General features: G+C 45.8%; 1 protein-coding gene across 1 annotated transcript; it reads right to left on the bottom strand.

Moving 5' to 3' along the window:
• Positions 1-10,840: 10,840 nt before the first annotated feature.
• On the bottom strand, positions 10,841-24,634 carry MUC20 (mucin 20, cell surface associated). The gene is made up of 4 exons (XM_070375284.1): positions 24,249-24,634; positions 16,308-18,188; positions 13,856-13,947; positions 10,841-11,092 (listed from the first exon to the last, which is right to left on the bottom strand). Exons 1-4 carry the CDS (start codon positions 24,346-24,348, stop codon positions 11,024-11,026), a joined length of 2,142 nt encoding a protein of 713 aa, XP_070231385.1. The 5' UTR covers positions 24,349-24,634; the 3' UTR covers positions 10,841-11,023.
• Positions 24,635-24,981: the final 347 nt, after the last annotated feature.

The raw sequence follows: 24,981 nt of genomic DNA, 5'->3' as shown, positions 1-24,981 counted from the left end.
GGGAAAAAATGTGTGAGTGCCCATGCTGGGTGGAGAATAAAGATAATATATTACCTCTGCAACTCAGACCAGCTACTTGGGGGCAGGGGGGTATTATGCCCATTTTAAAGATGAGAAAACTGCAGCTTAGAGAGCATAAGAAACCCAGTAAGTTAAGTAGCAGGATCCGGGCTCCAAAGCTAAACCCTTACACATGATCTTACTTCTTGGGTGGACAGCCTGCTATCTCCTGGTAGAAATGGAACCCTCTGTCTTGGGTCTAGACCCGGCCCTCCTTAAGATTACCACTCAAGGGTGGTCCTCTCAAACTGGCGCCCTTTGCCCTGTTACTTCATCACCAGTAGTGAGGGGAGCGCACTGAGCCAAAGGCCTGCTAAGGAGAAGGGCAGCGCCACCCGGGCCCTCTTGTCACAAGAGCGCCCTCCCTCTTCGCTCGTCCCCACTGGCAGACACACCCAGCCCGCTCCGCGTCTGCTCCATGGAGAGTTAGGGGCAGGGCTGGGTTTGTGTCTGCGCATGCTCACCTGCGGCCAACCTTTGCAGGAGAGGAGGGATGGGGAGGATCAGCGCTAGCCTCCTCCCCTGCTGACCGCGTCCCCTCCTCTGTCCCCAGCTGTGTGCCCTTCTCCATCTACACGCCCTGGGGCAAGCGCTGTGAGCAACTGAGCATGAAACTCGGAGCCTTCTTCGGGATCCTCTTCGGGACCCTGGGCGCCATCTTGTTGCTGGGGGTCGCGGTGTTTGTGATCCTGCGTTTCTGGGGCTCCCGGGCCCGTTTATCCTACCGGCTGGACTCCGAGAGCTGAGGCCTCGCCCCGAACACGAACACGGGCTGCTGTGGCCTAGGATACCTCCGGACCCACCCCAGCTTCACCTGCACACACTTTCAGGCATCGTGCTTTTGGGATACTGGAAAAAGGATGATGACTGATGACGATTCATTATTCTTCAAGAATGATTAATGGGAATGAATAATAAAGTCAAGAGCACACCTTGTCAGTACAGAAGACACAGAGGCTGACAGGAAGAGGTCATAAAGATCTATTATAAAAATAGATGGGTTCTCACACAGACCTACCCACAGAGAGGACACCGACCTACAGAAACATGGCAGTCACATATCAAAGTTGATGAGGTGATGGCTCGAAATTTAAAACCAAAATGCATTTGCGTACAAAACTCTCCAGTTCACTTCTAATTAAAGCCTATTTAAAAAAAATCCCTCTGGCTTTTTGTGTTTCCAAAGTCATGGATTTCATTCATGATTTTCCTCTGATGGCTGAAGGCCTTGGCACAGAAGGTGGAGGGAGCAGAGGTCAACTGGACTCAGTCCTGCTTCAGCCCTCAGTTACTCCATGTTGGGAAGTTGGGTTGCTCCAGCCCAGACTTGGATCTTTTCTTCAGCTTCCACATCACTTTCTTCCCCTCCCCACAACACAAGCCAAGGCCTGGCCCTCTGAGGAGGATGGTGAAGATACCCCAACAAGGAGTATCCCCAACTCTCTCCGAGGACCCCTCCCTGCCTTTCTGGTCTGCTGCTGACTGTGTTCCCTGGAGGAAGGATTGAATCATGACAGCTCCCTTTCCAGGAGCCACTCCATCCTTAGATCTAGGGTCCCCAACCCATGATACCCATTTCTCTTTCCTTTCCTGGGTCCCAGTCAGAGCTTTTGAGCTGCTCCATCCCATAGTTCCTTAGCTTCATTCTGCTTGTTCCCAGGAACCTGATCAATTTCCACCCCATCCTTCTCTCTTAGCAGGCAAAATTTTATCCATATCTGATAGAACAAATCCAGCAACAACCGGTCCACACCTCCTGTGTCTAGAGCACCTCAGTTCCAGCTCTATGCAGACACTAGATAGTTGCCTTTTGGTCTTATCCCAAACCCATAGAGAGAGAGAGAATCTGATTGGTCCAGCTTATGTCAGTTGTCCATCCCTGATCCGAGCAAGTGTAGCCATAGGGTATAAAAGGTGATCACATGATACAAACTTGATGTTCAAGCTCAGACTTGTAGATGTGTGTGAGTGATGTTGAAGGAAGTTCCCAGAGAAGCTAGATCTCTGATCTAAGCAGAGCCTCCAAACTGCTTTTCATTAGAGAATGACTTCTCCCAGCAGATGAAGCTCCTGCCAATATGTACAACGCTGTTGTTTTACCTTCAAATGCCCCATAGTGTAATCAAGTTTCCATATAGAATCACATTCATTTAATCACAGCATTCATGTGTCAAGAATTAAGCACACTGGAATTTCCTAGTAGTCCAGTGGTTAGGACTCTGCACTTCTGCTACCTCCACTAGAAGGGGCATGGATTCAATCCTTGATTGGGAACTAAGATCCTTTTGCATGGTGCAGTCAACAAAAGAAAAAAAGAATTAAGCACATAGCTCAAATGGGTTCACTGGTGAAATCTATTTAACTTTTCAGGAAGAAATTCTACCAACTCTAAAATCTCTTTCAGAAGATTGAACCAGAGGAAGTCTTCCTAACTCATTCTGTAAGATCAGCATTTTCCTAACAATAAAACCAGAAAAACACATCAGAAGAAAATAAAGTTATACATCAATCTCTCATAAACATAGATGTAAAATTTTCAACAAAATAGTAGCAAATCAAATCCAACTATGAATAAAAGTATTATACACCACAACTGAGTGGCATTTATCCCAGGTCTGCAAGGTTGGTTCAACATTTTTAAATAAATTAATGTAATTTATCATGTCAAAAGACTGAGAAAGAAATCATATGATCATATCCATGCTGCTGCTGCTGCTGCTAAGTTGCTTCAGTCATGTCCGACTCTGTGTGACCCCAAAGACGGCAGCCCACCAGGCTCCCCCGTCCCTGGGATTCTCCAGGCAAGAACACTGGAGTGGGTTGCCATTGCCTTCTCCAATGCATGAAAGTGAAAAGTGAAAGTGAAGTCGTTCAGTTGTGTCCAACTGCTAGTGACGCCATGAACTGCAGGCCTCCAGGCTCCTCCATCCATGGGATTTTCCAGGCAAGAGTACTGGAGTGGGTTGCCATTGCCTTCTCCGATCATATCCATAGATGCAGAAAAAGCATTCAATGAAATTTACCACCTTTTTATGGACTTCCCAGGTGGCTCAAGAGGTAAAGAACCCACCTGCCAACATGGCAGGCATAAGAGGTGTGGGATCCATCCCTGGGTCGGGAAGATCCCCTGGAGGAGGGCAGGGCAACCCACTCCAGTATTCTTGCCTGGAGAATCCCATGGACAGAGGAACCTAGCGGGCTACAGTCCATGGGGTCTTGCAGAGTCGGACACAACTGAAGTGACTTAGCACAGCGCAGCACACAGCATAACACCATTTTATGACCAAAACTTTCAGCACAATAGGTCCTTAGCTTGATAAAACCTTCTTTCTCTTTCTCTCCAAAAAACCCTACAGCTAACATCAAGCTTAATGCTGAGAAACTCAAAACTTTTCAGCTAAGATCTGAAATAAGACAAGGATGTCCCCCTCTAGCTTCTCTCACCTCTAAGGCAAGAATGTCCAAAATCACTGCAGATGGTGACTGCAGCCATGAAATTAAAAAATGCTTGCTCCTTGGAAGAAAAGCTATGACCAACCTAGACAGCATATTAAAAAGCAGAGACATTACTTTGCCAACAAAGGTCCATCTAGTCAAAGCTATAGTTTTTCTATTATAGGTTTTCTATTTTCATATCACATGTGTGGATGTGAAAGTTGGACTATAAAGAAAGCTGAGCACTGAAAAACTGATGCGTTTGAGCTGTGGTGTTGGAGAAGACTCTTGAGAGTCCCTTGGACTCCAAGGAGATCCAACCAGTCCATCCTAAAAGAAATCAGTCCTGAATATTCATTGGAAGGACTGATGCTGAAGCTGAAACTCCAATACTTTGGCCACCTGATATGAAGAACTGACTCATTTGAAAAGACCCTGATGCTTGGAAAGATTGAGGGCAGGAGGAAAAGGGGACGACAGAGGATGAGATGGTTGGATGGCATCACCAACTAGATGGACATGAGTTTGAGCAAGCTCCCGGAATTGGTGATGGACAGGGAAGCCTGGTGTGCTGCTGTCCATGGGGTCACAAAGAGTTGGACATGACTGAGAGACTGAACTGAACTGTCCACCTCTTACCACTACTTTTCAACATTGTACTGGAAGTCCTAATTCAGTAAGACACACACAAAAAAATTTTAAGGTATACAGATTGGAAAGGAAGAAATGAAACTATCATTGCTCGTAAATGACATGATTGTCTATATAGAAAATTTGAAAGAATTTTTTTTAATCTTCTAAAACTATTAACAATAACAAGATTGTAGTATACAAGATGCACAAAAGTCAATTATTTTCCTATATACCAACAACGAATAAACAAAATTAGAAATTAAAAGCACATTATCATGTATATTAGCAACCAGTAGAATTAAAGACTTAGGTATAAATCTAACTAAATATGTTGTTGTTGTTGTTGTTTTAGTCATTGAGTCACGTCTGACTCTTTTGTGACCCCATAGTCTGTAGCTCACCAGGATCCTCTGTCCATGGGACGTCCCAGGCGAGAATACTGGAGTGGGCTGTCATTTCCTTCTCCAGTGAATCCTCCCAACCCAGGGATGGAACCCGCATCTCCTGCATTGACAGGCAGATTCTTTATCACTGAGCCACTAGGGAAGCCCAATAAAATAAGTACAATATCTACATATGGAAAACTATAAAAACTGATGAAAGATATCACAGAACTAAATAAATGGAGAGATACTCCATGTCCATGGATCGGAAGACTCAGTATTGTCAAGAAGTTCTTAATAGCTCTTCCCAGCTCAATCTATAGATTCAATGCAATCCCAATCAAAACCCCAGCAAGATTTTCTATAGATAATGACAAACTGATTCTAAAGTTTCTGTGGAGAGGCAAAAGACCTAGAATAGCCCATTCAATACTGAAGGACAAGAACAGAGGACCTATATTACTCAACTTCGAGGCTTTTAAGCTAAGTACTTTATAAACTACAGTAATCAAGACAGTATGCTATTATTAAAGGAACAGACAAACAAATCAACGGAACAGAATAAAAAACCTTACAAATAGACTCACATGAATACAGTCAACTGATCTTTGACTAAGGAGCAAAGGCAACACAATGAAACAAGATAGCTTTTTAAGATAACAAGATAGCTGGAACAACTGAACATTCACATGCAAAAATATGAATCTAGACACAGGCTTTACACCCTTGACAAAAATTAACTCAAAATGGATCAAGATATAATGTAAAACACAGAGCTGTAAAACTGGACATTAACATAGGAGAAAACCTAGATGACTTTGAGTATGGTAATGACTTTTCAGGTACAACACCCAAGGCATGATCCATGAAAGAAAGAATTGATAAGCTGGACTTCGTTAAAATTAAAAACTTCTGTGACAATATCAAAAGAATGAGAAGGCAAGCCACAGACTGGGCAAAATATTTCAAAAGATAACATCTGATAAATAACTGTCATCCAAAATATACAAAGAACTCTTAAAACTCAGGAACAAGAAAACAATCTAATAGGCAAAAGACCTGAGCATAGACCTCACTGAATAAAATACATGGATGGCAAGTAAGCTATGAAAAGATGTTCAACATCACACATCATTGCTGCTGCTGCTGCTGCTGCTAAGTCGCTTCAGTCGTGTCTGACTCTGTGAGACCCCATAGACGGCAGCCCACCAGGCTCCCCTGTCCCTGGGATTCTCCAGGCAAGAACACTGGAGTGGGTTGCCATTTCCTTCTCCAATGCAGGAAAGTGAAAAGTGAAAGTGAAGTCGCTTAGTCGTGTCTGACTCTTAGCGACCCCATGGACTGCAGCCCACCAGGCTCCTCCATCCATGGGATTTTCCAGGCAAGAGTCCTGGAGTGGGGTGCCATCGCCTTCTCTGTCACACATCATTAGAAAACTGTAAATTAAGACAATAAGATTCCACTCCACATGAGAGGCTTCCCTGGTGGCTCAGTGGTAAAGAATCCTACTGCCAATGCAGGAGATGTAGGTTTGATCCCTGGGTTGGAAAGATCCCCTGGAGAAGGAAATGGCAACCCATTCCAGTATTCTCGCCTGGGAAATCCCATGGACAGAGGAGCCTGGCAGGCAATAGTCCATGAGGTCACAAAAGAGTCAGACATGGCTGAGCGACTAAACAACACACACCCATGAGAGTGGCCAAGATCCAGAACACTGACAACACCAAATGCCATAAGGATGCGGAGCAAAAGGGATTCTCATTCACTGCTTTGGGGAATTGCAAAATTGTGCAGCCACCTTGGAAGACAGTTTGACAGTTTCTTACAGAACTAAACATACTCTCACCATATGATCCAGCAGCTGCACTCCTTGGTATTTACCCAAATGAACTGAAAACTTACATCCACTACAAAAACCTATACATGTACATTTATGGTAACTTTATTCATAATTACAAAATTTGGAAGCCACAAATTTGTCTTTTGGTATCAGTTCAGTTCAGTTCAGTCACTCAGTCGTGTCTGACTCTTTGCAACCCCATGGCCTGCAACACACAACGCTTCCCTGTCCATCACCAACTCCTGGACCTTGTTCAAACTCATGTCCATCGAGTCATGATGCCATCCAACCATCTCATCCTCTGTCGTCCCCTTCTCCTCCTGCCTTCAATCTTTCCCAGCATCAGGGTCTTTTCAAATGAGTCAGCTCTTCGCATCAGGTGGCCAAAGTTTTGGAGTTTCAGCTTCAACATCAGTCCTACCAGTGAACACCCAGGACTGATCTCCTTTAGGATGGACTGGTTGGATCTCCTTGGAGTCCAAGGGACTCTCAAGTCTTCTCCAACACCACAGTTCAAAAGCATCAGTTCTTTGGCACTCAGCTTTCTTTATAGTCCAACTCTCACATCCATACATGACTACTGAAAAAAGCCATAGCTTTGACTAGACAGACCTTTGTTGGTAAAGTAATGTCTCTGCTTTTTAATATGCTGTCTAGATTGGTCATAGCTTTTCTTCCAAGGAGGAAGCATCTTTTAATTTCACGGCTATGATACTTGAGACAATGAAATACTATTCAGCACTAAAAAGATATAAGCTACTAAGCCATGAGAAGACAAGAAGGAAAGTTTACGTACCTTATGATTCCTTATGATGTTCTGGATAAAGCAAAACTATGGCATTGGTTTAAAAAAAAAAAAAATCAGTGGTGGCCAGGGACTTAAGAGGGAGGGAAGGATGAATCAGCAGAGCACAGAGGATATTTAAGGCAGGAAAATTACTCTGTACATCACTGTGATGGCAAATGCATGTTATAATACATTTGTCAAAACCCATAAAATATACAACACCAAGAGTGAACGTTAACATAAACAATGGACTTTGGGTGCTAATAATATATTATCATAGGTTCATCAGTTGTAACAAATGCACTCTGATGGGGGATGTCAATGGTGGGGGAGATTGTAAGGTGTTGGGGAAAGGGGCTATATGGGAATTCTCTGTACTTTTGGCTCATTTTTACTATGAACATAAAACTACTCTAAAAAAATAAAATGTATTAACTAAAAAACAGTAAAAATTCATGTTCAGACACCAAACTTCTTCTCCCATTGAGAGATGAAGAAGGAGCAGAAAGACAGAATGTGCATGATGGATGATCCTATCAGAAGCAGCAGCGTTGTCCAAAGCCTAAGAGAAGGTTGGGGGTTTGCCACAGCAGAAGGAAACTCACAGACTGGGAAAAGGGAAGAAGTGGGGACACTGGTAGGAGAGGAGGCATTAAAAGTAGGGTTGCCAGATTTAGCAATAAAATTACAGGAAGCCCAGTTAAATTTGAATTATTTACAAATGAAATTTCAGCATAAAATTCCTGTGAACTATTTTGGACATCCATATATTTTAAAAAGAATTCATTGTTTATCTGAAATTTTACTCTAACTGGTTGTCTTATATTTTATCTGGCAACCTGGTCAAAACGGCTGGGATGCTGTGCATGTAGAGAGAGGGTGTCACGGCAAAGGAGGATGACACCTGGGAAGAACAGGCTTAAATCAAGGACACAGCTGCACGTTTCCATCAACTCCCTGGCTCTGTGATTCTGTCACTTATACACCTGAAATAAAGAACTGATGGGCTCTTCTTCAGGGCTGCAGGCAGAGAAGAAGGAGCAGATCATTCATCCCCACCTCTGGTTGGTGACAGGTGGCTGAGACACTCTCAGTGGGCACTGGGGGTCAAAGGAAGCTGTTTGGGGAGAGGTTTGAACACAGATACCCCTGCCCAGCCTTCCCTGCTCTCAGGAACCTTCCAAAAACTCCCTGTGGGCCTGAGAAAAGCAGCTTTTAATGACCAGGGTGACGCATAATTGATCACTGACAGGATATACCAATGTACTTATTTATTGATACCAAAAACATGCCCACTCATTGGAATTTGGGGTGCATCCATGGGATTAGTTACCATTCACTGCTTTCTGCTGCCTGGTGGCTGGTCCCCCTCACAAGGGATGAAGGAAGGACAGGCCGAGGCAGAGGCTTCAGTTAAAGTCTATCATCAGAAAAGTTCCACCTGCTGTTGTCCTCACCACGCATTGCATTTTTGCCTTCTGAGTCTGCGCTGAGTCACAGGCGACTTTAGACAGGCTGTCTTGTTTAGTCCCCACCCACCTTTGTCTTCATGAAATATGTGGCGTCTTCATCTCGCATATACACACCTTTGAATCTTAAATAATTGGAGAATTTTCTCCAAGCACTGATGGTTCTTGCTGGTTTGGTAACTTCTGCTAACTTTGGTCATTTCCAGTAATTCTCTCTCCTTCCCTCTTTCTCTCTCTTTCACACACACACACAGAAGCATAATTAAACTCTTACACCTTAATTCCTAAATACTTCTATCAATAGTTGATGTAGCCCATATTTTACAGATTTTTTTAGCTTCCGATATTAGAAATCACCACTGTATGTACATGTATGTCCTTATATGTATGTAATTAAGATTAAATTATCCACTGTAATAGGTATCATCTGTTTCAAAGAAAGGAAGAAAAACGATTTTAAAATTGGATTTTAAAATTGGATTTATACAACAGCTCTCCATTATATAAGCTGCACCTTATATTCATTTTTTCCAAGATCAAATTTATCAAATTTCAGAAATTTATTCTATTACTCAAACCTGCTCTGCCTACATCTTCCTCATCTCTCAGCCCATTAATGTCAAATATCAAGGAACTCTTTCATGGCTCTTATTTCTCTACAGAGATGGGGTGTTTTTTCTTTCACATTATAAATCCAGTTCATGAAGAAATTCCCTGAGAACAAATGAAGAGACAGAAACCCTCTCCAGTGAGCCTGGAAGGTGCTACAGTCCTGGGGTCCATGGGGTCTCAGAAACTTTAAACATGGAAGAGCATCTTTAAACAAACACAACACAGCTGTTGGGGTTTTGAGAGAGTTTACATTATTTTTGGACAGCCAAATAAATGACAGATTCCCAGGGCACATGATAATTTCCCTTTTACTTAACAAAATTTGTGAGACCCTTTTCAGCTAAGGTTGTCCTCAGATTTGTATAAACCCCTCAAACTGTTGAAACTAATAAACAAGAGGTCAGAAAGAAGGTGTGGAGATACAGAGAGCAGATCAGTTGAGGTGTCAGGAACCAGGCCAGGTGGGCAGGTGTTGGGTATCAGTTTCTGCTGTGAGCTGGTTACTGCAGACTGAGCAAGCTCAGAGGTCAGGAACAACAGGTAAGTCTTTGGGGTTAGGTAGATCTGCAAGTTGAGCTCCGTTCCTAACTGTTTGAACCACTGTAAGTTGGTTTCTTCTGTGAATAACGTGAGGGTTGTAAAATGAGGCTAGTACTACCTAGAAGGACAGCTCTGGCTGATGTTCCAGGACTCAGACAGTAAGGGAATCCCCAGGGCACCTGTTAGGAAGATACTAGTCACCCAGGTTCAATCCCTGGGATGGGAAAATCACCCTGGAGGAGGAAATGACACTAGAACCCATTTCCAACTATTTATTGTCTGAAAGAAAAAAACCCAGAGAAATAAGAAACAGGAGCCTGGTTGGCTGAGAGTCCAAGATGTTAGGCAGAGCAGGTTTGGACATTGATCTTGAAATATTGAATATAACACATGTGAGATGCAGAACCACACAAGGAGAGGCTGAACATATACATTAACAATGGTTTTGTTAGATACAACTAGACAACTCCAGACAACCAGAGGTGGGATTTTAGACATGTCTTTCTCCTCCCCTCCTCTTCTCAATTCTTTTTTCTCCTTCCTCGGTCCTTTTGAATTTCTCTAAGCTTTAAAAGCAAGTTTTACTTCTATAATAGAAAAAAAGTCCACATTTAATTTTTAAAAGACAATATGACTTGTGAGTTATGGGGAAGGAATGATTGAGCACTGCTTGTCAAGAACTTGAAATTCAAGTCAATTTACCAAGCATTCTCTGTGATCCTACTCCAGCCCAGGTGTTCTTCCGGGTTCAAGGAATCCTGAGATAAATAGATGTGGGTCCTGATCTGAAGGAGCTCACAGTTCAGCAGGCCTCAGGACCAGTGCTGTAATCAAATTTCAACCCAAGAACCAGAGAAGCATGAAGAAGGGAGGTAGCGGTGAAGGTGCACAAAATTCCTGTACATATAAAGTTATCCCTGAGCCACCCTGAGTATACTTTTAACGCCGGATGCAAGCACACAACAGGTGAAAGATGGGGGATCAGCTCACTCTTTACTGAAGTACAACACATATGCCAGCGGAAGCCCAAGGTCATCTGTGCAACAAGGGGCAGACCCCACCCCCTCCCTACACACTACCCCCAGGCATATGTGAGCCAGGGTCCCACTATTGGGTCTGGGTAAGGCCGTGATCTGCTGATCTACATGGGAACCTTCCAGGTACATGTCTTCACAGTCACATGGCTCCAGATGTGGTGGGGCCCAGGTCACAGGCAGCACTTCTCCCTTCCGCACGCAGCCGTGATGGTTGCAGCTGGTGTTCTTCAGCCACTCCTGACACGCAGCAGGGAGACTTGGACAGGAAACGCAAGCATGTCCAGTTTATGGCTGATCTGGTAGGCAAAAGGAAAAGGTGGTACTTCCAGCCCTTGTGGCCTGTGAGCTCACCACAGGCCAAGGACAGGAAGGGACAGAGGACGTTTGAAGAGGCCAGTAGCACTTCCTGAGCTTCCTGCAGGCTGGACACAGGCTCTGTCATTCCTACCATTTAAATCCCACAGTAACATATATAAAGCAGGGACTTCTCTGGGAGCTCCTGCCTGTCAATGCAGGAGACGCGGTTCCATCCCTAGCTCAGGGAGAAACCTTGGAGAAGGGAATGGCAACCCACTCCAGGATTCTTGCCTGGGAAAATCCCATGGACAAAGAAGCCTGGTGGGCTATAGTCCAGGGGGTTGCAAGAGAGTAGGACATGATTTAGAGATTGAACAACAAAAAACCTTATAAAGCAAGTTATGTGTGTGCGTGGGTGTGTGTATGCACACATGTGTGTGTGCTCAGTAATGTCCAGCTCTGTGCAAACCTTTGGACTGTAGCCCACCAGGCTCCTGTTTCCATACAATATTTCAGACAAGAATACTGGAGTGGGTTGCCATTTCCTCCTCCAGGGGATTTTCCCATCCCAGGGATTGAACCTGCGTCTCTTGTGTCTGCTACATTGCTGGGGGATTCTTTACTGCTGAGTCATCGGGGAAGCCCCATAAAGCAGGTAGTACTAGCCTCATTTTACAAGGGAGGAAAGTAATACGGAGTAACTTACAGAAGTTCACACAGTTAGGAACTGGAGCTCATACTCAGATCTACCTAACTGCAAAGCTTCTTGTTTGACCTCTGAGCTTTCACCAGTAACCAGCTCACAGCAGAAACTGATACCCAACACCTGCATGGCCTGGTTCCTACACCTCAACTGATCTGCTCCCATCTCCACACCTTCTTTCTGACCTCTGAAATAGTTTCCAGTTTGAGGGGTTCAAATCTGACATAACTTTAGCTGATTCACACTTGCTACTTGGATTATCATGTGCCCTGGGAATCTGTCATTTATTTGGCTGTCCCTCTTCAAAACCCCATGCTGTGTTCGTTGTTTAGTTGCTAAGTCATGTGTGACTCTTCTGAGACCCCATGGACCCCATGGACTGTAGCCTGCCAGGCTACACTGGAGTGGGTTGCTGTTTCCTTCTCCAGGGGATCTTCCCCACCCAGGGTTCAAACCTGCATCTCCTGCATTGGCAGGCAGATTTTTCACCACAGACCACCAGGGAAGCCATGTTCAGAGACTTTCTTATGGGAGTCCTAAGGCCCCCCTTCCACTAACAGACCTGCTGCTAAGTCACTTCAGTCATGTCTGACTCTGTGCAACCCCACAGATGGCAACCCACCAGGCTCCCCCGTCCCTGGGATTCTCCAGGCAAGAACACTGGAGTGGGTTGCCATTTCCTTCTCCAATGCATGAAAGTGAAAAGTGAAAGTGAAGTCACTCAGTTGTGTCCAACTCTTCACAACCCCATGGACTGCAGCCTACCAGGCTCCTCCACCCATGGGATTTTCCAGGCAAGAGTACTGGAGTGGGGTGCCATTGCCTTCTCCAACTATTGGGCCCAAATATTCCCTCTTCCCATCATTCCTTGGCAGCAAGATGTGGACATAAGAGTTAGGCTGAGCTGACTCATTCTAACCTTCCAGTGACTCACACCATCCCCCCAAAATACAATCCCAGAATTCCAGCACTAGAAGCTTTGTCCAGGGATCTGGGTTTTAGGAGAATTTTCCCAGCTTCTACAAATACAATCTTGATGTCCATCTAGAGCATACATCTATGGTTTTTTTCCCCTTCTGTCTAGCATGCCTACTTCCTTTGTAGTCTCTCATTCCATTCCATGTGGTTCAGGTCAGGCTGTCGGTTGTGGTAGCCCTTCCACGTCCATGAGCTCAGGCCTTCCTTAGGAGGCACTTGGCAAAGACAAGTGCCTTGTGAATCTGGCGCTGTCACAGCTGCCTTTCCTTACATATGAAAGACTCTGAGGAATGAAGGGAGCAGAGCTAAGAGGGGAAAAGAAAAGGAAAATCCTGATGATTCTGTTTGAACTTCTGGATCCAGCCAGAGCTGAAGCTGGACAGCCACTTCTAGGTTTTTTAGCCAATTCCCTGCCTTTTAAATAAGCTCCCATGCATTAGGTTGCTGCCACGTGCAACTAAAGTCCTGACTATCTGTCCATTAATAACATTAACCTTCTCCCAGGGGCCAGAAAGCCTGATCTTCCTAGGGCCTAAGGAAATTGGGATGAGGGAAAGAATTTTTTTTTTTTTTTTAATATAGCAGAGAGGGGAGTTTAGTACTCAGACAAAAACAGGCAGAAACAAAGCCAGGGAGAGATTCTTAGATTTCATTCCTAACACTCCACAAGAAACTGCTGCTGCTGCTGCTGCTGCTGCTAAATCGCTTCAGTCGTGTCCGACTCTGTGCGACCCCATAGACAGCAGCCCACCAGGCTCCCCCGTCCCTGGGATTCTCCAGGCAAGAACACTGGAGTGGGTTGACATTTCCTTCTCCAATGCATGAAAGTGAAAAGTGAAAGTGAAGTCGTTTAGTCGTGTCCGACTCTATCGACCCCATGGACTGCAGCCTACCAGGCTCCTCCGCCCATGGGATTTTCCAGGCAAGAGTCCTGGAGTGGGGTGCCATTGCCTTCTCCACCACAAGAAACTAGACCCTCCCTAATGTAGCAGCAGCTCTTCTGTATCCTGCAGATCTTCCCCAGCATCTCCAAGAACCTCTCGCTCTCCTCCACTCCCCGGCACAAAGAGTGCCTGCTCACCTGATGCATCAGCCTCTCTGCCACGCTGGGATCAGTGAGGTCTTCAGGGGAGGCCACGTTCAGCCTCAGGAGGAGGAAGCCTCCATCTGCGCCTGCAAGTTGAGAACCGTGAGAAGACAAAAGCATGGGTAAGTCATTTCCTGAATCAGGATGTGAGCTGTGGTCTCCAGCTTCTGTCCCTACTCTGTAGATGTGCGCCTATGCTCATGTATAAGTGTGTCTATGTTCACACAGAGTGTTCCCTCTCTTCACTGCAGAGAAAAGATGCCTTCTCTCCAGTAACTGGACCCATCATAATGTCCTCCCAACAAGAGGGAAGAAATGAGCAGTAAAGGCCCCCTCCACATGTGGAGAAGTCAAAAGAGTAGTATGAGGAAGGAGAAATGAAAGTGGATCTAGAATATTCTGAAGGCCTGGGGGCCTTGGATGAAGCTGTTGGGAACGGAGCCAGCCAGAGAAAGGCTGCAGAGAAGCTGGTCTCTGAGGGGGTGTGCTTGGCCAGTTCTTCCAGCTCTAAGGTGGCAGCTGTCTTTCAATCCAGCCTTCCTGACTTAGAGGCCTTGTAGACAACTTCATTCTTTCCTTGAGCCTTAAGCTTTACCTGCCACCTTTTAGTCAATTCTTCCTATCAGAATACTATTGGAATTAATCCAGCAATTGCACTTCTAGAAGTTTATCCTACAGAAAATAACACAACTGAAAAATGTATTATTTACTGCAGCACTGTTTATGATAACAAAAATACTGGAAATGACCTAAATGTCCATCCAGAAAACATGGGTTAAAAAATTATGGTAAAACAAAATACTGAGAAGCCATGCCAAAAGATAGCTTTGTATCAAGAGATCTGTGTTTATCACATGTCGCATTTGCATAAAAAAGAAGATAGATATTGTCTATAGCTATATGATATAGTATCAATATCTATATTATATTGCTGTAATAAAAGGTATCTTCCCTCTTCCTTTTTATGCTTCCGTGTGCATACTGCATGTCCAGAAGAGGATTCACAACAAAGTGATACCATCAGCTATGTATGAAGGGCAAACTGGGTAATGAGGGGACAGCAATATAAGAAAGCCATTTTAAGATGTAATCTATGTACTTATTGAAATTTTAAATCATGTCAATGTATCATCTAATCAACACATAATACATGAAATCTTTTTAAAAGAAAAATATTAATACATTAAGCTTTAAAAATCAAAGCACAACAGGAGACTCTCAGTTTTGGAATCAAACAGACTTTCATTTGGAATTCCACTGCTACTTTTTTAACCATCTTTAAATGTATTTCCTCACTTGTCAGGTAGAGTAAGAACACCCACTCCATAAAATGGTTTGGAAGGTTTAGTTAGAGGAGATAACATGCAAAGCCTGCCGTCAGAGAGAACCTTCAGCTGCTGCCATGCTTACTGGCTGTGAAATGTTTTTATATCACCTCTGCCTGAAATTCAAAAGATATTCAGTAAGGTGGTTGTGATTAATATTTTTATTTCACCTTCCCCAAAAGGCCTGGCAAGCAGAAGATACTGCTGGGATGAGGCATGAGGAAAGATGATGAGAAGTGAAGGTGAAGTCTCCATGCTGACCAGAAGCTTTGCTGACTGCTGATAAGGGACTTCTTCCCTAAAGAAGTTGTTTCAAGGTATAGCTTTCAATTCCCAAATCTTTGTCCAATTTATTAATTGATTTTTAAGCCACTATTTACACTTGCAAGTGCTATTTAATTGCTGTCAGGTCCGACTTTTTGCAACCCCATAGACTGTAGCCCGACAGCCTCCTCTGTCTGTGGGATTTCCCAGGCAAGAATACTGGAGTGGGTTGCATTTCCTTCTCCAGGGGATCTTCCTGACCCAGGGGCTGAACCTGCTTCTCCTGCTTGACACCTGGGAAGCCCCCACCATTTATGTTACCAATCCCATAAACTGCATCCTGCGAGCTAAACTCTCATGGGGTCCCAGCTGCTCAGAGGGCAGCCCCTTGGGCCTTATTTCCACTTGGAGTAGCTCTGGCTGAACCAGAGGCTTTCAGAGCATGAAGGCTATGTCTTTTAAATAAAATTTGGCCCCTTCCTGGTGCACAGTAGTTACTCAACAGTTAACCTCATAGAATGGCAGAACTGGAAAGGACCTCACTGCAACCCCCTCCAGCTACTGGCAGTGAAACTGAGGCTCAGAGGGGAAAAGCCAGGCCGGGACCTGTCCTACATCACTCAGGGCAAAGACAGGATTCCAAACCATTTCTCCACACTTCCAGCACTGAACTTTCTCCATACCCTACCTTAATTCTGCTTCTTACTGGTTTTGTTACTAGAACATCATGAAGAGGTGACATCTGAGACAGGGCTCAGAGGAAGCCTCCAGATTCATTTTTCCTTTCTCCCATCTCCTTAAACACACAGATGCCAAACTTCAAATTCCCGAAGATTACACACGGGGGAGCCACTCACCTGGGGTAATATCTGTCCACCTTGTCCGAGCAGTGCTGGCCGAGGTTGTTGAGGGCTTCCCTCCACCTGCGCTGGCTGTTTTCAAGGTCTTTGCTGAGTCTGTGGTCTTGGCTGAGGTGACGCTTGTTTCTGAGCTACTGTTGGTCGAGGCTGTGATCTTGCTTGAGGAGACACTTGTTTCTGGGCTGCTCTTGGCTGAGGCTGTGGGGCTGCTGTTGGCTGAGGCTGTGATCTCGGTTGAGGAGACACTTGTTTCTGGGGTGCTGTCGGCTGAGGCTGTGGGGCTGCTGTTGGCTGAGGCTGTGGTCTTGGCTGAGGTGACGCTTGTTTCTGAGCTACTGTTGGTCGAGGCTGTGATCTTGCTTGAGGAGACACTTGTTTCTGGGCTGCTCTTGGCTGAGGCTGTGGGGCTGCTGTTGGCTGAGGCTGTGATCTCGGTTGAGGAGACACTTGTTTCTGGGGTGCTGTCGGCTGAGGCTGTGGGGCTGCTGTTGGCTGAGGCTGTGGTCTTGGCTGAGGTGACGCTTGTTTCTGAGCTACTGTTGGTCGAGGCTGTGATCTTGCTTGAGGAGACACTTGTTTCTGGGCTGCTCTTGGCTGAGGCTGTGGGGCTGCTGTTGGCTGAGGCTGTGATCTTGCTTGAGGAGACACTTGTTTCTGGGGTGCTGTCAGCTGAGGCTGTGGGGCTGCTGTTGGCTGAGGCTGTGGTCTTGGCTGAGGTAACACTTGTTTCTGGGATGCTGTCAACCATAGACAGATGGAAAGAAGGAAGAGAGCTCCTGCTGATAGGGGGAATGGGCCCACTGGGTGTGGTGTGTGTGGCAGAAGTCTCTGAGGAGGTGGAACTCGTGGTGGAGGTTTCTTCGGAGAAGCTGTAGACCATAGCTGAGAACCCAGCAGGGGAAGTCACTTTGCTTACTATTGTCGCATCCTCTGTGAAGACTGGAATTATCCCTGAGATACTGATGTCGCTTGTTGTCTCAACAGAGAGGGCTGAGCTTTCTTCCAAGAGGTTCTTGCTGACTGTCACCAAGGTTCCACTTGGGGTGGTAGCCTTGGCTGCTGTCGTTTCCTTTTCTGGGGTGCTACTGAGGATGACTGTGACCACAGGTGTGACTAATTCCGTGGCGTGGGCTATTGTCCAGGTCTCAGCAGAGGTTGTATTCCTAGTAAGGTGTGATTTTGCTTCAGTGGAGTCAGGCAAGGCTGACCTCTCAGTGGGGGACAGGGCCTGTCCTCCTGAGGAGCTGTAATCTATGTGTGAGGTCCCAGGGATGGCAGCAGTTGGTTCTGTTTCCATAACTCTGCAGTTGATCACCTTGATGTTGGTGATGTAGGTAACCAAGGCTTTCGTCAGAGCAGTGATGTCCGCTGACAGGGCTTGTGAGGTGGTGATGGCTGGAACTGAGCTCTCAGAGGAGGCACTGCTCTCTGAGGATAGGGCCTCGGTTTCTCCAGAAGTGTGAATGAATTTCAAGATTCTCTTTGCTTCTTCAGAGCTGTCAAAAGTGCAAAGGTTCTCAAAGACAACTTTCCAGAGCTCACTGCCTGTGACAGTGTCCACTGTGGTCCTTACACGTCCTGCGGGGCTGCCACCTGTGGATGACGTCACCGTGGGAGTAGTGATCACAGCCGTGAACTTGGAAGGCTTTCTTGTCATGAGAGCCATGGTCTTGTCTTCCCTGGCCTCTGCTTCTGAAATGGTGCCGCCTCTGATGAAGGTCTTATCAGAGGTCTGGGTGCTCAGGGTTTGAGTTTCCCAAGAGATGTGGTTTGACACAGAGGGCTCAATGAGGTCAGTAGCCTGAAAGCCTTCCTCTGAGCTTGTCCAGACCTCCGGAGTCACAGCAGGCAGCTCTGTGTGGCCTGATCCACTGGGGCCTGTGTTGGGTAAGAGCAACTCTGTGAGCTGTGAATCCCAGGGCACTAACTTGACACAGGCTCTTAGATTTATCCCTGGGCACTGCTGGGAGGAAGCAGGGAGGAGGGATCATTTGACCTTATTTTTCAACTATATTTTCAAGGAAGAGGAAGCGATATTGGGAACACAGCCCCATGTAGCAGGCATGGAACTGGGATTGCCCTGGCTGAGGTCCTCTGATGGCCCACTTGAGGCAAAGAAGTATGAAGTGAAGTCGCTCAGTCATGTCAGACTCTTTGCGACCCCATGGAGGGTAGCCTACCAGGCTCTGTGATCCATGGGATTTTCCAGGCAAGAATATTGGAGTGGGCTGCCATTTCCTTCTCCAGGGGATTGAACCCGGGTCTCCTGCATTGCAGACAGACGCTTTACCGTCTGAGACACTAGGGAAGCCCTTTAGGGAAGCACTTGAGGCAAGCCAGCCCCCAAATCGAGACGCTTATTGGTCTGAAGCCATCAAAGTGAATGTGTGGCCAGGATCCCAATTCAAGGGGGAGCAAAGAAAAGCAGAAGATCCAAGTGAGCCAAGAACTGTGGAGCAGGAACCAAAACTCTCAGAACTTTCTGAAAGAATCCTTGTTAGCTTCCTATAGAATTTTTTTAGCAAACTTCAGGAGTAGTGGAGGACAGAGACACCTGGCCAATCGTAGTCCATGGGGTCACAAAGAGTCAGACACGATTTAGTGACTGAACAACAACTCCATAGGGCAGAACGTCTCTGCTCGCTTGAATGACCCTCTGAGGTCCTGTGAGTGGAGGGCCAGCAGCCGTTTGTTCCCCAGGGGAGGCTGCAGCAGAATTATTTATGAGCTGATAGATGCCTCTCCTGTCTGTCGAGGGGGAGGGGCCGAGGTATCTCTTGAGGCTGCTGCTGCTGCTAAGTCGCTTCAGTCATGTCTGACTCTGTGCGACCCCATAGGCGGCAGCCCACCAGGCTCCTCTGACCCTGGGATTCTCCAGGCAAGAATACTGGAGTGGGTTGCCATTTCCTTCTCCAATGCATGCATGCATGTTAAGTCGCTTCAGTCGTGTCCGACTCTATGCGACCCTACAGACAGCAGCCCACCAGGCTCCTCTGTCCACAGGATTTTCTAGGCAAGAATATTGGAGTGGGTTGCTATTTCCTTCTCTGATCTCTTGAGGAGGGTTGCCAAATTTAGCAAATAAAAATACAGGCTGCCCAGTTAAATTTGTCAGATAAATAAAGAATAATGCTAATGATAAATATTTTTTAGTATGTGTATTTCTCAGGTAATATTTATTGTTCAGTCCCTCAGTTATGTCTGACTCTTTTCGACCCCGTGGACTGCAGCACGCCAGGCTTCCCTGTCCTTAACCATCTCCCAGAGCTCGTTCAAACTTACATCCATTGAGTCAGTGATGACATCCAACCATCTTGTCTTCTGGTGTCCCCTTCTCCTCCTGCCTTCAATCTTTCCCAGCATTGGGGTCCTTTCTAATGAGTTGGCTCTTTGCATCAGGTGGCCAAAGTTTTGGAGCTTCAGCTTCAGCATCAGTCCTTCCAATGAATATTCAGGGTTGATTTCCTTTATGATTGACTGGTTGGATCTCCTTGCTGTCCAAAGGACTCTCAAGAGTCTTCTCCAACACCACAGTTCAAAAGCATCCGTTCTTTGGCACTCGGCCTCCTTTATGGTCTCTCACATCCATACGTGACTACTGGAAAAACCAAAGCTTTGACTATACAGACCTTGATAGGCAAAGCAATGTCTCTGCTCTTTAATATGTTGTCTAGGTTTGTCACAGCTTTTCTTTCAAGGAGCAAGCACCTTTTAATTTCATGGCTGCAGTCACCATCTGCAGTGATTTTGGAGCCCCTAAAAATAAATTCTGTCATTGTTTCCATTGTTTCCCTATCTATTTGCCATAAAGCGATGGGACTGGATGCCATGATCTTCATTTTTTGAATGTTGAGTTTTAAATCAGATTTTTCACTCTCCTCTTTCACCTTCATCAAGAGACTCTTTAATTCCTCTTTGCTTTCTGCCATAAGGGTGGTGTAATCTGCATATCTGAGGTTATTGATAGTCCTCCTGGGAATCTTGATTCCAGCTTGTACTTCATTCAGCCTGGCATTTCGCATGATGCACTCTGCATAAAAGTTAAGTAAGCAGGATGACAATATACAGCCTTGATGTACTCCTTTCCTAATTTTGAACCAGTCTATTGTTCCATGTCTGGTTCTAACTGTTGCTTCCTGACCTGCATACAGGTTTCTCAGGAGGCAGGTAAGGTGGTCTGGTATTCCTATCTCTTTAAGAATTTTCCACAGTTTGTTGTGATCCACACAGTCAAAGGCTTTAGCGTAATCAATGGAGCAGAAGTAGATGTTTTTCTGGAATTCTGTTGCTTTTTCTATGTTCCAATGGATGTTGGCAATTTGATCTCTGGTTCCTCTGCCTTTTCTGACTCCAGCTTGAACATCTGGGAGTTCATGTTCACTTACTGTTGAAGCCTAGCTTGGAGAATTTTGAGCATTATTTTGCTAGCGTGTAAAATGAGTGCAATTGTGTGGTAGTTTGAACATTCTTTGGTATTGCCCTTCTTTGGGACTGGAATGAAAACTGACCTTTTCCAGTTGTGTGGCCACTGCCGAGTTTTCCAAATTTGCTGGCATAGTGAGTGCAGCACTTTCACAGCATCATCTTTAAAGATTTGAAATAGCTCAGCTGAAATTCCATCATCTCCACTAGCTTTGTTTGTAGTGATGCTTCCTAAAGCCACTTGATTTTGCACTCCAAGATGTCTGGCTCTAGGTCTGTGATCACACCATTGTGGTTATCTGGGTCATTAAGATCTTTTTTGTATAGTTCTTCTGTGTATTCTCGCCAACTCTTCTTAATATTTTCTGCTTCTGTTAGGTCCATACCATTTCTGTCCTTTATTGTGCCCATCTTTGCATGAAATGTTTCCATGGTATCTCTAATTTTCTTAAAGAGATCTCTAGTCTTTCCCATTCTATTGTTTTCCTCTATTTCTTTGCATTGTTCACTCAGGAAGGCTTTCTTATCTCTCCTTGCTATTCTTTGAAACTCTGCATTCAGATGGTATATCTTTCCTTTTCTCCTTTGCCTTTTGCTTCTATTCTTTTCTCAGCTATTTGTAAGGCCTCGTCAGAGAACCATTTTACCTTTTTCCATTTCTTTTTCTTGGGGATGGTTTTGATCACCGCCTCCTGTACATGTAATATGTAAGACATACTGAAAAAGTCATTACCTGAAATTCAAATTTACCAAGTGTTTTATCTAGTAACCCTACTCTCAGAAGGAAAAAGACAAAAGTATATGCACACTTTTGGGGGGTTCTGATGGTTTAAGATGGCCTTTTCTGAGACCTACTGTCCCAGAAGTACCCAAGGACCCTCAGGAGGGCCAGCGCCATTCGGTTATCTCTCCCCAGGATATCAGAACAGGCCCTTGGCTTGTCCTCTTGTGTCTCCCCCTGGATGATGAAGGAACACTGGGCTGAGAGGCAAGAGACTGCGTTCTAGTCATAGCTGTGTTGCCTGCTAGCTGGAGTCTGATGATTTACTGGTGCAAATCCTGACTCTGTCTCCTACCAGTGAGCGTCTCCTACCTGCCTTGTCATGGGGGTGAGCACCAGAGAGGAAGGGGAATACGGAAGCGCTTCCATTGCTAAGCCTTCCGGGGGTCGTTAAGCATCCCTCCCCGAGCATGTCCTCTCAAGGAGTCACCTGAGAGCTCGCGACCTGCTTTCATACAGCGAGAGTTCCAGGCTGTGCCCACGTGCTGCTTATGCGGTCATGGCCCTTGTTCTCACTGCCCATTCGGTGTTGTCTACCTACACACACAAATCACAGTTTTCCAGGGATATACTTGCTTCTCCTCACTTCAGTTTCTCTGAGGCTCCTCAGTCCCCACAGCTGGAGGCAGAGCTTCTCTGCGGCAGCCCACACAGCCCGAAACCCAACCATGGGGTCTGATGCTGACCTCCCCTGACACATTTTCTTCCTTTCTTGGGAGCCCCGTGGTGTTATCCTGGTGTGGAACCTCCTCAGGCTTCTCAAACCCATCACCTGTTCGTCTTCGGGGCTCTTACGACCCCCAAACCAACTCTCTTACCTGCCCAGGGTCTTCTCAAACAGAGCAAAGCCCATCCTGGCCCTTGATAGCTCTAGAGTGCTACAGCTCTCCTGAACCATTTCCTCAAATCAAACTTGGGGAGAGGAAAGCATGTAGACTTTGGACCCAGAATTCGAGTCCCCTCTCCTCTGTTTGCTTGCCGCTTACCAAACTTGTGACCTGGCCAGGTCTCCTGGCTCCATGCCTGCGTTGTCCCATCTGTAGAATGGAGCTTGAGATACCTAATTCACTTGGTTGGGAACACTACATTAAATGTGTAGCACACGCCTGGGAGATAATGAGTGCAGGAGGCAGTGTGGTCCAGTTTAGGCATGATGTGTGGAATAAAATCCTGGCTCTGCAGAGTTACTTCATGCTGGTAAGAAGCCTCAGTCTCCTCGCTTAGGCGGCAGGGGGTAGATGAGGGTAAGAATGTATCTCTCACAGGGTTATTGTGAGGATTAAAAAGCTAGTGACAGGGGTATATACGAAATCTCTGTACCTTCCTTTCCATTTTGCTGTGAAACTAAAACTGCTCTAAAAAAATTAAGTTTCAAAAGACAATGTGTGATAATGATGTGTCACTGTAGATTTCTCAGTTGTAATGCATGTATATTTCTGGTGAGAGATGTTGATAATGGAGGGGGTGGTGAGAAGGTGGGAGACAAGGCTTCTTTAGGAATCATTGCACTTTCTGCTCAGTTTTGTTGTGAACCTAAAACTTCTCTAAAAAACACAGTGTATTTTTACAAAAGATAATGCATGTGACAAGCTTGGCACCATTTCTGTTACAGGTCAAGGTTCGTTCTTTTCTTTCATAAAAGCCCTGCCTCTCTCGGAATCCACCCTCCACAAGCCGCCTGTGACAGTCAGACTTTTCAAACAAAAACACGTTTTTACAATAAGCACCTACTGTATAACACAGGGAACTCTGATGAACGAACATCATGTGACAGCTTGGATAGGAGGGGAGTTTGGGGAGAATGGGTACGTGTATGTGTGTGGCTGGGTCATTTTGCTGTGCACCGGAAGCTATCACAACATTCTCAATCAGCTACACTCCAATATAAAATTTTTTTAAATTTAATGGACTTTTAAAGGAAATCTGTGCTAAAACATTAACTTGAAGGAGAAAGAATCTTGTCAAGCCACATTCTTTGGCTTTAATCAGATTTATCACCAGCCTGCACCTGCTGACTCCCTATTCTTCCCTCCACACATACTCACACCCCACAGGCATAAAGACAAACCCATAGCAACCTCACATTTGCATGGACTGCAGCCTCACACGCACTTAAGCTGACCCTTTGCCACTGTGTACTCTTTATCAATGACAGTCATACTTCAAGTGGGGCAGCCCAGGTGGCTCAGTGTTAAGAATCCATCTGCCAAGGTAGGAGCCGAAGGAGATGTGAGTTCGATCCCTGGGTTGAGAAGATGCTCTGGAGAAGGAAATGGCAAACCACCCTGGTATTCTTGCCAGGATAATCCTATGGACAGAGGAGTCCATGGGGTCACAAAAAACCAGATATGACTGAGAACACACGCACGCAATACTTCAAGTATAGTTTTATGCGTGCTCAGTCGCTTCAGTCATGTCCAACTCTTTGCCACCCTAGGGACTGAAGCCCACCAAGCTCCTCTGTCCATGGGATTCTCCAGACAAGAATACTGGAGTGGGTTGCCATGTCCTCCTCCAGGGGATCTTCCTGACTCAGGGATCAAACCCACATCTCTTATGTCTCCTGCATTGGCAGGCAGGTTCTTTACCACTAGCACCACCTGGGAAGGCTGTATAGCTTTTTGATTGATTGTAACTAACCCAAGAGAGCTACTTTCCCCCACAAAGAGCTGTAGTATAGAAACTCCCACCCAGAGTCAGGAGAGAAGCCTACAGGCACCCTCTCACCTCCTTACCTGCAGAGCTCCTGTGGGCCCCAGCCTCCCAGCAGCAGAAGAAAAGGGGCAGAGCCAGGCACCAGAGAAAGCTCATCGTAGCTGGGATTCTGGCCACCATTGCCAGCAGTTCTGCCCACTCCTCTCACTGCCACCTTTTCCTGCTTCCTCAACCCACGGAGGATGGGCAGGCCACCTGCTTAGGTGTGACTAGCTAGTTTCCAGGATGCAACCAGGTGATCACAAGTGCACAGGCTGAGAGCTGGCAGGCTGTGTGTCAGGACTGACAAGGAGCCAACCCTCCTGCCCCCCTTGACCACTGACTCCTCCTCCCTAAGTTTGAAGATACGGAATCCTTTCTACAGTGACATTCACCCCCTGGTTCCTGCAACCAGGGAAACCATGGCACAAAGTGTTTCATACATGCTCCCCCTTCCCACAAGCTTCCCCCACCACCCTGCCCCCTGTGCATGGGATTTTGACTTCTAGTTAGAGAGACTTGGGTTTTATTCCTAATTCTGGACTTATTACCTCTATGAACATGAAAGTGAAAGTCTCGCGCAATAGTGTCCGACTCTTTGAGATCCCATGGACAGTCCATGGAATTCTCCAGGCCAGAATACTGGAGTGGGTAGCCTTTCCCTTCTCCAGGGGATCTTCCCACATTGGAAGCGGATTCTTTACCAGCTGAGCCTCAGGGAAGCCTTATTACCTCTATGGTCAAGGGCAAACTAAAGAGCTTTCTGAACCTCAA

The sequence above is a fragment of the Bos mutus genome, chromosome 1 (assembly GCF_027580195.1).
Source record: "Bos mutus isolate GX-2022 chromosome 1, NWIPB_WYAK_1.1, whole genome shotgun sequence".
Classification (NCBI taxonomy): Eukaryota; Metazoa; Chordata; class Mammalia; order Artiodactyla; family Bovidae; genus Bos; species Bos mutus.
Note: the sequence above shows the minus strand (reverse complement) of the source record. Positions and strands in the feature narration are given on the sequence as shown.